This window comes from Miscanthus floridulus, chromosome 1, assembly GCF_019320115.1.
Source record: "Miscanthus floridulus cultivar M001 chromosome 1, ASM1932011v1, whole genome shotgun sequence".
NCBI classification, from domain to species: domain Eukaryota; kingdom Viridiplantae; phylum Streptophyta; class Magnoliopsida; order Poales; family Poaceae; genus Miscanthus; species Miscanthus floridulus.
Window position 1 is genome coordinate 117,343,229 of NC_089580.1, and position 14,431 is coordinate 117,357,659.

The following is a 14,431-nucleotide window of genomic DNA, read 5'->3' on the forward strand; positions in this document are numbered from 1 at the left end:
TGCAATCGGAGACGTTTCCTCTTTACCCGGGTATAAGTGTCAGGAGTCTCGGAGATGCCCAGAAGAATGAGCGAGGTTGCGAGGAGGACGAGCAAAGGTGGCAGAGAGATCGAACTGAGGAAGCGATGGGCACGAGCGCTCGTGAGGCAGGCGTGCTTGTGCTGCTGGCGTAGATGGTGAGAAAAAATTAAACTATGGTTCCTAGAACACACAAACTATATATATGACAGATTTGGACAAAAATACCTATGTTGAGCTTCGTTGGACCTAATACTCGTATGACAGCTCAAATAGTCGGGTTCCCCAACGGGTAACAGGGAACAAGTAAATAGGGAACGTTCCCGTAGCCACTATACCCGTCGGGATGAATTCTTACCCTATTTAGATGCCCGCAGATAAAGATACTGATCCATCCCCGTCCCCTAATGGATCAAATATCCAGTCGGGTATAGGGCCCAGTTGCCATTTTTAATGGGCTCCACTGCATGCGTAGGGGCCGCAGCAATGCCACGATGTACAGCGGGCTGCTGGTACTCAGGCTGCTGGAGCCGCCGGAGCAAACGGAGCGCGTGGGCGATCCAGCTCCTCGGAGGGTATCTGACGGAGTGTGCGGACGATCCAAGGAGTGTGAGGCTACTGCTCACTGAGCAGCCAGCTGATTGATAGTAGGATCAATTCACGATACTGTTGACTGACTGAGCAGCCACCTGACCTGATCCAGTGTCCATACGATACAATGCAATTGACAATTGAGGAAGCCTCCGTTAGACACAAGAAGGCAATAGCAAATAGGCTAGTGCAAGTTGCAATGGCTACTCTATGTGGACATCAACAGCCAAACACATGCTATTTAGCGTGCCTATTTGTTGGACAAATTTTTTTTAGTTACGGGTGCTGCTTCCTCTCCCATTTCCCTTCTCTCCTGCCCGTGCCGGCAGCAGTGCCGCCATCCCGCTCCCTCCGCTCCACAACCTGCCTCGAGGATGGCTTGCTGCTGCTGCCTCGTGGCCCATGCGGCCTCACGCCATCCATCTCAGGATCCCCGTTGCTGCTGGCGTCCTCGGCCCAGGAGTTGTCCTCGTCGGCAGAGCGCTCGCGAGGCTGCAGAATCGTCGGAAGGTTGCCCCCTGAGAACGTTCTTGATCCGGCGAGCATGACGGTGGGGGCCCCGGCCGGTGCGGACGCCTGAGCAGAGCCCCCCTCTTGGCCTCGCCTGCTCGACCTCAAGCTCCCCGCCTCCTGCTGTGCTCTGCCGCCATCCCTTTCACGGTACCTCTCCCTAGAGCGGCTGCAGAATGAGCAACTCACGGAGGTGATTACAATGCTGCAAATGGCTAGGTTATCACACCAATGGTAAACGCAATGTGTGATTAGAGGAAGACCAAAGTAATATGGGCTAACCACACTACACAGACTACACCTGTTGGGATTGGCAGAGAACTCACGCCTTGATGACCGCGCCAACTCGACTTGCTCCAGTTCACGTTGAAGCTCTCTCTAAAGATCAACACAGTAATAATAAGAAAACAAAGATAAAAGGCCATGCAGATTGGTATAGTAAATACCATAAGGACCTATCACTGCTTTGAGTCACTGAGGACACACTAAGCAAGCATAGGATCCACCAATCATAGCTCAGGCAAGAATTTGAGCATATATATGGCATAAATAAGAAAGTGACTCAAACTTTCAATGCTGTTTTACAGGAAAAGCCACTTGAAAACAAATCCTAGCTAGCTCTAAGTTTCTTTTAATGATGGATGTATAGAGGATTTATTGCAAAACAATAATGTTCCAAAACTAACAGATTATGTCGATTTGAAAGAATAAATTGCCTTGTACCTGAGTTTGTTTTCTCTTTTTCCAAATCAATGTTGAATTGCAGTTCCCTAGACTTTGCACGCTCAATATCCAGTTGACTGCTGTCTTTCTACTTCACGCTCCATCTCGAGAGCTCTTTCCCTACAAAGACATACAACAAAGAAATAGGGATAAACATCTCTATTGTTTCTGACATGTCAAAGAAAAGAGCAGCGCATCAAAACCTGTCGAGCTCTTGCATAAGCTCCATTTCCCTAGAGCTTGTCTCTTCTAAGTACTTTTCACGAGCATGTCTTATAAGCAGCTTCTTTTGCCTGCGTGCTGTAATTTCCTCTTTGAGCCTAGACCTTTCCCTGTCAAATTAAAACATACCAAATGAACATTAACAGTTCAATATGCTTCTAGAATCCAAAGTAAAATGTTGTGAGAACAAGGATATCTTGGATTGACATAGCAGTCAATACAACAGCAAACTTGTTACGGTGGGAATTTCATAAAAAAATGAACAATAGTAAGTTTGAAGGATCGTCGCAATATGTAAACTTACAAGGACCGAATATTTTCCCGGATTTGCTGGAGCCGTTTATTAACCTCACTACCATCATTGTGGTCTGTAAACAAAATTACATAAGACATGTAAATACCAAAATGTAGCATTGACAACGATAGCTCTGAAAGTAATTGAGCTTACATGATGGCATAGCAAGCACCATAGTATCATTGCTGTGCCCAACAAAGTTATGAACTGATTTCTCTTTTTCAATAAGCTCCAATTCAATCTCAGCTTCTTCAAGTTCCTTGGTGTCAAATTTAATCAAGTGTTAGGAATCTGAATAAGATATCCAAAACAAGATGCCAGAAAGAAAAGGGCTGTTGCACTTCTCACCTCATGTTCTTGCGCAGATCTAGCTGAGAACTCCTCAAAGTATGCTTCAATAGAACTCAAAGAGGACATCACCTATCGAGATGAGTATGGCAAGTTTAGACAGCCCAGTGCTAATTAAAGCAAAAAATTAGCACCATATGATTTCAGCAACTTTCTTTTTTTCCTTGAACAACTCAAGAGAGCTGCATTCCATTTCATTAAGCACGCCAGAGATATAATATCAATTTGAACCAAGATACAAGCATGCCAGTGTTTCCTTATGCTAGGAAGAATTTTCTTTGAAGAAAGATGAACAAAAACTTCCAAACACTAGTAATTTTTGGGGAGCACTTAGTCTAAGTGCAGTTATTACAAAGATTGAAACTGTCAACGAAATATAAAATGAGTCTGATATGCAGGCACAATCAACAATGAAAACATAATTAAAGTAATGAACTGAAATAGATAACTGTGCAATAAAGTAAAAACAGAAGCGACAATACAGATGGAGAAGACCAAAAAAAAATCATTCAGAACACTATGACCTGAAGGATTGATTCACGGATGCTCTTGAAATCAGGGCTGACTGGTTGACTAGTGCATCCAGAAAGAACTTTTACAACCTAATGGAAGAGATTTAAAGTCAGTACTCGGTAAACATGTTATGGTACATAAGCACCGGAGAGAGGGGGGAGGGGCAGTACGGTTCTAGCATCTGATTCACTTTTTAGTTGGCACAGAGCTCGACAGAGATCTTTCTCCATATATCCAAAACCTCCTAGTACATAATGAGCGAAAAAATAGCTTGAACAATCAGAACATCATACAGGTGATACAATGGAATTTTACATATGTTGGCTCAGAAATCTGAATATTCAATTATCACAGATTTACCAGTTGATGTTTGCATGTTTTCCAACTTCTGCCAAACACATTCAGGTATCAAAGCGATATCTTCAGGAGTAGAATAAAGACATGCCTTAGAAAACAACAGCAAAGACATTCGTGTAAAATAGCCCTCTTCAATTACACCAGAAAGTTGTCCCAAACCATTCAGGATACCGTTACTGGATGAAAGAAAGGACTGCAGGTGCTTCCTATCAACAAAAGGCACATATTCAGTAAGCAATGCCATTGCATGATTCCTTAATAGCATAGAAGAGTCATGGAGAGCCAATGCTGCTACTCTGTCCCATGTATGAGTTACCAAAAGGGATGTTACTGTTGAACCAGATATGAGGAAATTTTGGTCATAGTTTGGATATTTCAAATCAGCTTCAGTAGAACTTGTTTTGTTAATAATCCTCCCAAGCTGCTGTACAGCAACAGAACGCTGCTCTGGTTCAGAATGATTCAACATTGTACAGAAAAGATCAATCAAACCGATCTCACTGTTCTTGAAGCCCTCAATTCGACCGGAAACTAATAATGACAACCACTTATCTGTCTGCAGCCTCCAAGATATCCTAGGTGCATGGGAGCAGAAGTGCTTGACTGCAGGGCATATGGCATTAAGAACATTACCCCAAGCAAGGACGTTTGGTATCCCCATTATATAATCGAGCATAGCTGATGCCACCTGCCAGAACTGTGTTTCCTGATTTACCAAAATGATATCTCCTAGACTTTCAAGAGCACTTTGCCAATGCTTTTGTGCAAGCTCACAGGAAATTTTCACAGCAACATCTTGCTCACTGCTACTAGATATTGTGTCTTCTTGCACTATGGACTTCAAAAATTTTGCAAACAACAAACACTTTGCCATAGACAAAGAGATCCTAGAGGCCAACTGATGGTGCCATTTCCAACTATCCTCAATATATGAAGTCAGGTGCCAAATAAACTTCTCCAGGGCGCCACAAAATTGTATGATACTATTAGGATGCAGATTATAAAGACCCTTATGACTTCCATCATTCTCACAATATGCTGTGGATTTCATTGGTGCTTGTTCTTCACTATCTTGTGCATTCTTCTCTAGTAGCATAGTGCCATCAACGCCTAAGGAATCAGCAGGTTCTATAGACTGGCTTGTCCCAGAAAGGATGCTGACACCAAGTAGTTCAATATTTTGAATTAGTACAGCTTCACAACCATCTAGAAGTGTCTGGAAACCTTGAAGATAGCTGCATAACAATGATGGTGGATCGGAACTGATGCAATCAATCCATACTAACAAGGAGCCTAACATTTCAATCCTTCTCTCAAATGAGAATTCAGGAAACATTGATCCCAGAATGAAGATAAGCAAGGGTGCCTGAATCTTATCTTCAGCTGTATCCACCGAATCTTTACCACAGCGAACAATTTCAAACAATTCTTCAAAACAAAGCAACTCAAAATTGCTGCCCTCCTTTATATGGCCCAGTACTTTTGTATCATTAGTTCCCTTCCTTAAGAAGTAGGAGATGAGTGGCTTCATTAGACATAGCACAGACTTGAGGAAGGCCACATCAGTATAAGAAGCTCTACAGAGAGACACAAGAATGTGCACTATCCTGAGCATTTCAGGAATAACGGCTTCCAGGTGCTCGGTAACAATAGACTCAAGTAGGTAGAAGACAACTGCTTTCGCATTAGCAGCAATATTTCCTCTTATATAACTAACTCTGTTTGCGACTATAAGATGCTCCTTAATGCGTTCAAGATAAGGCCACAAGCACAACTCAGAAAACCAACAAAGAACGTCTGGTACTGCACTGTTGGGCAGACATTTTAACTGTAGCCCAACAGCCTCCAAGATGCTCTCCCCAAATGCATTAAACAATTTGCCCATGCTTGGAAAGAAGAAATGTAGCTCCGGAAGTAAGATTTTAAACTGTCTGGTCATGCTTAGGTTGGTCTGACAGAGTAGTTTCCTTCTTAAGGAACAAGTGCATACAATTAAATTGTTCACCTTTTGCAGACATGACTTTCGGAGTTGCAACTCCATCCATCAAACAAAGTTCATCCATGTAAATTGATAACAAAGATGTAAGCTGTGAGAAATCAGAAGCAAGAAACCGCTTCTCATTTAAATATTCCTTGGCATAGCGAGACACTGCCATCCATCCGAGAAATCGAGGGAGTGGGCTAGAAAACATGGAGAAATTAGATATCTTCTGTATCCATGTTGATGGAGGGACTAAACTTCTAAAACGGAAACCATCTCTTTTATTTCTGGCAAGTTCTCTAGTGTTATCACTGCCAGATGAAGCCAGAACCAGTTTCTGGAGAAGGGCCCAACGTCTTCTTAGACCATGTATTTTTACCGTATCCAATTTCTTATTCCCTGCATTAACAAAACTGTAAAGACATGCAAGCTGGTCATTGAGGCTTTCAGCAGACTTCAAAATTATATCAATTACATTCTCTGGTGGACAAAATAGATCAGTTGCTGAGTGCAACAGGAACAAGAAGCTCTGGAGGAGAATTTCACTACACAAGTGTCCTTTCCTTTGGAATTGCTTCATAATAAAGTGGCACAGCATAGCCTGGTTCTTTCTGACCAAAGTTACAGCATCAGCAAACTGAAGAGCTTCAGGTGAGATTTCTACAGAAATCTTGCCATCTTCAGCAATATTTGGATATGGTTCCCCTTCAGGTATCTTTCCCTGATATTCAGAGTCGAATCTGGCAGCTTGTAGGAGTAAATCGATGACAGATCTATCCCGCTTCTTCTCCAAATTGTAGATTGCTTTTTTATCTAAATCTTTGAAGTGCAAATTTTTCAACGCAAAGGAAGCATTCCCTTGCATCAACTCTGAATGAATACGTTCAATATTGTCCAGAGGCTCTAAATTAGACTGGAATTCCAATAGAAAAAATGGATTAACGTAACATTCTGCTGCCAATAGCAAAGCATCAATTCCAGCATTATGCCCTTCTAATGTTGGTTCTTGTTGCATGCATAGGTTCAGTGCTATGCGATGAAATTCTTGAGCTCTTAACTCACAGTCCTCGTAGTTTTCCAGCTGTTGATAATCAGCCTGTGCATCAAAATAATCAGCTGCAACACTATTATCTAGCAGGAAAGGGTCAGATGAAAGTTTCTCATTAGTTCTGCCTTCAGGGATGTCGTGGTTCAAACTTGTTTTAGTTACTACATCATGGCCTTTTCCTTTCAAGGTGTCAAGACTAGTCAACTCAGATTGGTTTAATTCTTCACGGGCAAACAAAAAACTGCACTGTTCAAAATTTTCAGGCCGAACAGTTGTTTCAGATGCATCTCGCCCATCAATATTTTCTGGGTTGCATGGCTGCGGTGCACGATTATCCAAAACAGCCAAAGGCACATTATCAATCTCAGGCACTGAACTTTTGCAGAGGTCTATGTCAGGAGGAAGAGGCATGTGCGGATCCAAGATAGAGAGAATTACACTGCAAACCAAAAGTCAGGCATGTTACACCAGCAAGCATGATAGTGTTATGCTAGAGAAATGATTCATCTACTATGCCATCACATGCACGCATTAAAGTCACATGGTTCAGAAATTTGCATCACGGTCTTGAAATGTAAACTAAATTCCTCACTATTGAGTGCAGTATATGCATGTAGATTGATGCCCTCACCTGGGTGGCCACGCCAGACAGGTTGATCTAACCCCAGGTGATCGCAACTGAACACCTGGTTTTGCTACCTGGCTGAGGCGTGTTTCCCACGGGCGAGAACCAAACAAGCCCATGGTATGTCTTGTCCATGTGGCCCACCTAACTGGATTGGTCCATGATGCCCATAACTCTCTTTTATAAACCAGATAGCTAATGGGATAAAGCATACAGTCGTAAATATTGTCTCCCCATCTAAATTTCTTATTGCATGGATACCAAACCTAGCCAGTCTACATTATAAAGCAACCCAATCCAATGGTGCAGATCAGAATGACCATTATTAGAAATTAGAAGCTAGGATAGCAAAAAGATGATTCAGGAGAGAAAACATCAATTGCATGTCATAAGCCATAAAGGTGTAAATCACTCATCAAAAATAGAGAAGACAGCTGCTCGCAGACACACAAAAGGTTCCCCAGTCCTGAGTAACAATAACTTCACTCTTTTCAATCAAGAATCTTTTCGTGCTTCGACTTAAGGACATCAAGATGTAACTTACAATCATTTTTTACCATGATAACTAAAGAGTATAAGAAATTAATATTATGAAATTATTTTTTGTGGAAAATCTAATCCTACCGTTTTCACCTGACTAATTAAAACGTTTGAAAGATACATTTTTGTGCACAAATTGGTACCTCAAACTTTCCACTTCTAGCTCAGATTGGCCTCCCAACAGGATGGGTGTGTGGGTGGCTTATGAAGACATACAGTTCTCCTGTATGTTCAAGGAAAAAAAAATTGGCTCCTCAAATTTTGAAAAGGAAAGTTGGTCCCTGTATCTTGGGAAATGGTTCAGTTGAGGCTACAAGCTGAGTTGGTAAGATATATAAGCACTAAGTGGACATTTCATTTCTGATGCAATGCTGAACTGCTTATGTTTCCTGCCAACTCAACCAGTGACCTAAATTAAATCATGTCTGAAAGTTCAGAGGGCAATCTGGATCTTCTGAAAGTAAAAGGGACCAGAATAAGCTTTGTATGGAAGTGGCAGACAAATTTACACATCAGTTGGGTAAGTAGCTCTCTGTACAGTAAGTTCCTTACAGTGGGGGCCTCCCCTGCTGTATTTAATGTTCAAAAAAAAATTATACATCAATCCATGGCAACATTACACTGTGAGCAGAGTAGTAGCTAATGATGGTTGGCTTGCATAATCATGACAATTGGGTTATTGTAGTATCAAGCTTATGTCAAATCTGTAAATACATATTGCTTTACCAACCTCGGGGCAACGGCTCCTCGTCGCCATTCAAGTTCTAAAGAAGGGAGAACAGCAGCTCTCTTTACTGCTGTATGGATAATATTTAAAGCAATATCGTATACACTTGACTGCTTCTCCAAATATATAGCAGAGATACCACCAAATATTACTGTGTCTTTCATAGCACTTGTAGAAGGATCGATAAAAGGATCTAGCATCTCCAGGACGAAAAGTAACTTATGCATGACTTCCTGAAAGTAGGAAAGTTAAGGAAGCAGTACAGGAGTCACTACAAAGAACCACTTTCAGAAAGGGAAACATGTACTTTATATTCTGTGAGCACATCATCCATATGCCCAGAAATTGCCAATACAACATACTTCAGTGCTGCACGTGAACGAGCAAGAGATTGGCCAGCTTCCTAACCAACATGATAAAGAACAAAGTTAATTGGTTCGCAATATAAATATGGAGTGGAAATCATCTTAAAAGTTACTGAAGTAGTAAACAAATCATTGATGTTGATTTAGGACATCACAAAGGAAGGAATTGCAGTTTTGGTCAAGTAGTACTATCACAATACCATATATTTTGAAAAGTTGTGAATAGCTTATTGTTTCACCTCAAAAACAGGTGCATCCCTTCAACAGGCATTAACACCAGAATGGTAAATAAATTAGAGCATAACTTCATTTGGTATAGTAGCAAAAGTTCAAGACCTAAGTATGCTAGGATACAAATGCACCAGATTACAGGCATCAAAAGTTAATTTCAATTTTCCCAGCATTGCTAAGTTACCAGTGTGCACATACCTGGATGATACTTAGGAGATCCTCTAGAAGTTCAACTGCAAGATCTACCTGTTTTGAGAGTATATGAAGAGTTAAGAGACTAAAGTCACAAAAAGGAATGCTAACAGAAAATCCTTAGTAACAAAGAGACCTTTGCTGTTATCATCGGTACCCATGGTAACAATGGCCCCCGACACAAGTCAAGCAAAACACAAGCCGTTTTTACCTAATAAGTCAAAAAAGAAAGCATGAATAACTTTCTGAGGGATAGTTCTTTTTTTCAGCAGAGTGTATAGCAAACAGGTGGCAAAAGCATAAGTAATTTCTGGAAAGTGGAGAGAAAAGATTGCAGCAGAGATATACGAACATGTGATGAAAGGTAGGATGAAAGATAACCAGCACAAGCTCTGAGAAGAGGATGAAAAACTGATGACGATACTGACATTGTAACAATCTGCAGCCACAATAATCTTCAGGAAATTGGTATAACAAATTATATCAATCAGAGCCATTGAGGTACCTGGGAGAGAGCATTCTGAACGTTTGGATGATTCCATTGGTTAAAAGAATCATCAATATGTTCAATAGGACCAGAACTGAGTGGAGGACGAAGTGCTACGAACACACAAGAGCAACTACTCAGCAAATGCGCATGTATGCTTGTTTCAAAAATGAGTTTAACTTCATTATCATAATCATCTTTGTGGATCAGCAACTAAGACATCATGGGATCACATATCAGACCAAAATAAATCAACTGCAACATTTTCTTTAGTCAAACTCAAAGAGCAGCCATTAGCCACACAAGACACAAGAGTCATGACAAATAGTTAGCCACATAGGCCTGCCATCACTTAGTACAAGATACTCCCACCAGTAAAATAGGTTATGGAATCTATGCAGTCCAATTTTTTTTCTCAAATGATGCTGGAGAGCTGTGTCATTTCATTAAGGAAGAAAAAGATACAAACGAGCAAGGCTAGAGCCGTCCCACCCGAGCCGAACCCACACACACCTACATATCAGTCCAGTTATTTTAACAATGAACTTACTTTACAAGTTGGTCACATGAAAAATGGTAAATTTTACAGATTGTCTCAGAAAATATTTTCATAATGTGATAGTTTGTCATATTCTAAAATTATATTGCAAAAGAAAAGGATGATCAAAAGTGTGCTTAGACATCATATATCTCCATGTCCTAAATATAACCATGATTAGAGCAAGTGACATGTGAGTATGCATGCATGAAGGTACGGATCTACCCATAGCAAACATTCTAATCATTCAAATTTTTGTATACTTCAATGACAAGTAGTAAAGAAAACATGTATACAGCACAGACATTACCTGGAAGTAGAGCTTGGACAAGTGGTAAGACAGACCAAATGTCTGAATTAATTTCAGCAAGCTTGCGACTATAGCATAGGCTATAATTACAAACGAAGAAAACATTAGTATCTTCAAATAGAATGGTACATATATGGTGAAAGATATGAGGCTGGAACAATCAGATAGTTAACCTGTGATGCAGACGCATATAGTACATGAAGAATGCCTTCTTCCACAGCAGCAATATCCAAAATATTCAGGAATGACCCATCAAACTGATTTTCTGACCGGCTAAATTCTTCTCCAAACATACTGGAGTAGTCTGTAGAAAGTACTAGACTGAAAGCATCTCTTTTAGGAATTTCATCAGAGACTTGGCTTGGTAGCATGACACCAGTATTCATTGATTTGTCTAAAATTGGCTCAGGCTCCAATAGTTTTTGCAATACCTTTGATGCCTAAGTTAAAAGAAACAATTGGGTGGCAAATCCTCCATGAGGAAAGAGCATATAACAAAAAATGAAAAATATAGTGTCAAAGAACATACTCGAAGGCAAACAACTCCAAGGGTTTTGTCTTTATGTGCTTTCCTTAAGAGGAGCATAAGCCGTTTCAGATCGAAATGCCAGCAAATACGAAGCAGGCTGGAACAGATGATGGACTCCGTGATCTCCTCGGTTGTGCCTAGAAGAAAGAGTTTAGAATACTACATCAGGTGGACAAACTGAAAGGAGTGCCTCTATGTTCCCCAAGAGAATAACAGACACCTAAATATCTGTGTTTGATGTACTAATTGACAATCCCCTCAACTTCTCTAATTGGCTTATGTGGCAGTTTTCTTTCAGGGAGCAAAGGGACATTTTTGCATAGGACATTTTGGGGCGGTTTGGTTGGCTTGCTGAATTTCCTCGCCTCACCCAGCAAGGTTAGCCTTGCCAGCGTGGGCAAGCCAAATTGGCTCTCCCAAGCTAGCAAGGAAACGACGCAAGCAAGCAAACAAACCAAACATGTTGTATGTTCCAGTTTTTTGCCTGGCGAGGTGAGGCGAGCTCAAGCAAGACGAGAGATCCAAACACATTTTTTTTCAGGGCGCATACTTGTATGATGGCCATGTTTTTGGTAACATGAAAGAAATGATTTGTAGTAGGTCTACTCAGAGAGTGGAACGCAAAAGGCTGCCATCTCTTCACTGTTCATACTATGATTTTTGCAGAGTAATAAAATCCTTATGTGAACTGATAGGTTGATGGCAATACCATTTTGGATCCAAAAAAAGTTTTAGGGCCAGTCATTGAATGCATTAGGTTTCACACTTCAAGAAAACACCAGGAACAAGTTACACGCTTAACCATTTAATTCTCAGTTCTAAACATTTCTGGCCATATTTCAAATAGCAAACTTAGCTAGTTATTTAGAGGTTTCATCAGAAAGCAGAACTGGCCCAGCTGCGAAAACTATTTACTGTTCTGAAAAATGTGACCTTGAATGGGATGGTCAGAAAAAAGACACATCAACCATTTTGCCATGAATGCTTGCAAGAAATTAACAACGTGATCAGAAGATAGTATTTTTGGCATTTCAATGCCTACCGCACAGCCCAATTAAAATTTTTAACATGTAACAGCTAAAGGTAACAGGAAGATCCCCTGTAACATTAACCTAACTTAAGCACAGTGACAGATCTTCAGCGGCCATTCTGTGGTAACAAATTTGATTTGAGCTATTCAAGTTGCCTACCCGAATATATTTTGCATTCCATGCTAGAACTTTTAGCAGTCACCCATTAATCAAGGCAAGCTACAATGCGGGCTGAATTTACATTATACAATCTTTTTGAAACTCACAAAGGAGCTCGCGCATATACTGTCAATCAGCACTAATGTTACCCAAAGTTCGCTCAGGAAGGCAAAAAGGACATAATCTAAAAGATTGTTTTAGCCACTTCAAATAACCAGGAAATCATGTATGACTAAGGCTGCAATTGCAGATCCGTGTGATCAATCTTACAGCATACATGGCTGCAGTGCCGTAACCTTCACCTTCCACACCTACTGTAGCAAGTCACAAGCACGAGAAAAACAGACGCGCATAAGCCAAAAAAAAGTTACATGCCTCAAAGTTTGAAGAAACTGTTGGAGTAGAAGCCGGACTAGTTCTGAGGGCATCTGAATCAGCAGAACCAAACAAAGATTTGGTAGGATCTCTGTAAATTTAGGACATTTCAGATACCATTGCCCACATACAGGCAGGCAAGTGCAAACACATATTCACAATAACTCAAGTGCAATATATGATGGCAGGCAACATAGCATGTATCACAAACCGAACTGATACATGGTTGCAAGTTGAACAAGGAAGCCGCACCTTTCATTTATAAGGTGAAGGATAGGATAAAATGGACCAGCAAGTAGAGCCAAGAACCGCACGCTGCTCTCTGGGGTGTCCGCAACACTATTAAGGTCAGCCTGAACTAAAACATACATCAGCCTGTTAAAGGGCAATGCTTACCATGCATCTAGAAATGGCAAATTAGCTAGGAGCCAGAAATACTGAGTTCACCTCAATCTGGGGAAGAAATGGAGGTAGCCTGATGGAAATGTCTTTAAGCAACTAGAATGAATGGGGCAGAAATGCATCAGGAACTCTTGACATGGTGAACCCCCAAAGCCAAAGGGCCAAATAAGAAAGAAGAAACGAAGTAGTAAGAAGAGAACCTGGAGGTGCATGTTCTGAGAAAGGGGTTGTTTGGAGGATGTGATTTGCGGGAGCATGTAGCTGAGCAGTGGCTGGAGCTCAGGTTCGAGGCCAGGCACGGGGATGCCAAAGAGCTGGATGAAGAAGATGGCGATGGGGTTGCCGCGCAGACAGGAAATGCGGAGGTAGCGGCAAGGGGTGTGGTTGGCGGGGTAGACGACGTCGCGCTTGGGGGCCTCGCAGCGGGGGCGCACCTTGACGAAGGCATCGAGCTTGTATCGCAGGCCAGCAGTGAGCTCCCATTCGAGGACGGATTTGTTGTAGATGCGGATGTGGGAGAGGAGACACGGTTCCTGCAAGCAACTGGGGAGTGACTACTCAATTCGAATTCGATCCCCAACTAGATTGGGAGAAGAGGGAGAAGAATAAGCTGTAGAAGCAGATGGGGACCTGGAGCTCAAGGAGGATCCATTCCTTGGTGTTGGTGGCGGTGGACCAGTGGGAGCGCAGGTCGGCCTCCAGCACGTTCCCCGCCTTCTGCGACGGCGACTCGCGAGAGGATGCCTTCACCCGGAAACCTAGCGCCACCACGCCATCTCCCCAGTCCGCTGACGTATCCCTCTCCGGCGGCGCCGCTGCCGCTGCCTCCATCAGCTATTCAGCTCCGGTTGGTCTCCCTCCCCTGCCCGCACCGCACTGCACTCCCTCGCCTCTTGTCGAGAATGTCGAGTGAAGACTCAAGGACTAGAGCAAGACGACTCGATGTTCGCCCAACAACTGGGCTGGACCAGGCTTCCCATGTATGGAGTTATTGATATTGGGCCGAGACCCATTCCACTTCAAAGTAGGAAAAAGGAAAAATGTCCATTTTAGCTCCCCGGCATCCTCAAACTCCAAAACCAAACATCTTACGCTCTGAACTCTGAAAACAATTCAAATTTCCTTCCTGACATATTTTAAAGTGGTTTGAAGGTGGTTTTGTCCTTTTTTCCACATAAAAAGCCCAATGAACTTGATAAGGTCATTAAACCACAAAAATTGTCACTAAACTTCTAAAAAAACAAAAAAAAACATATTGATAGATTAGGGTACGATGAATCTAAATAAAGTATTTAGATCTCATAGGAATATCTC

At 41.8% G+C, this 14,431-nt stretch overlaps 1 protein-coding gene across 1 annotated transcript; it reads right to left on the reverse strand.

The window, feature by feature from the left end:
* Positions 1–1,151: 1,151 nt before the first annotated feature.
* LOC136539216 (uncharacterized) lies at positions 1,152–14,045 on the reverse strand. Its single transcript, XM_066531158.1, is given in 28 exon segments — positions 1,152–1,288; positions 1,421–1,497; positions 1,843–1,918; positions 1,920–1,962; positions 2,046–2,174; positions 2,369–2,432; positions 2,513–2,618; positions 2,708–2,779; positions 3,232–3,309; positions 3,391–3,464; positions 3,581–5,519; positions 5,521–7,045; positions 8,502–8,731; positions 8,806–8,901; positions 9,293–9,340; positions 9,423–9,497; positions 9,639–9,725; positions 9,792–9,886; positions 10,622–10,690; positions 10,788–11,061; positions 11,151–11,207; positions 11,209–11,250; positions 11,252–11,287; positions 12,716–12,806; positions 12,968–13,068; positions 13,163–13,213; positions 13,318–13,650; positions 13,748–14,045. Coding segments are annotated over 27 exon segments (6,009 nt in total). The 5' UTR covers positions 13,949–14,045; the 3' UTR covers positions 1,152–1,288; positions 1,421–1,480.
* Positions 14,046–14,431: the final 386 nt, after the last annotated feature.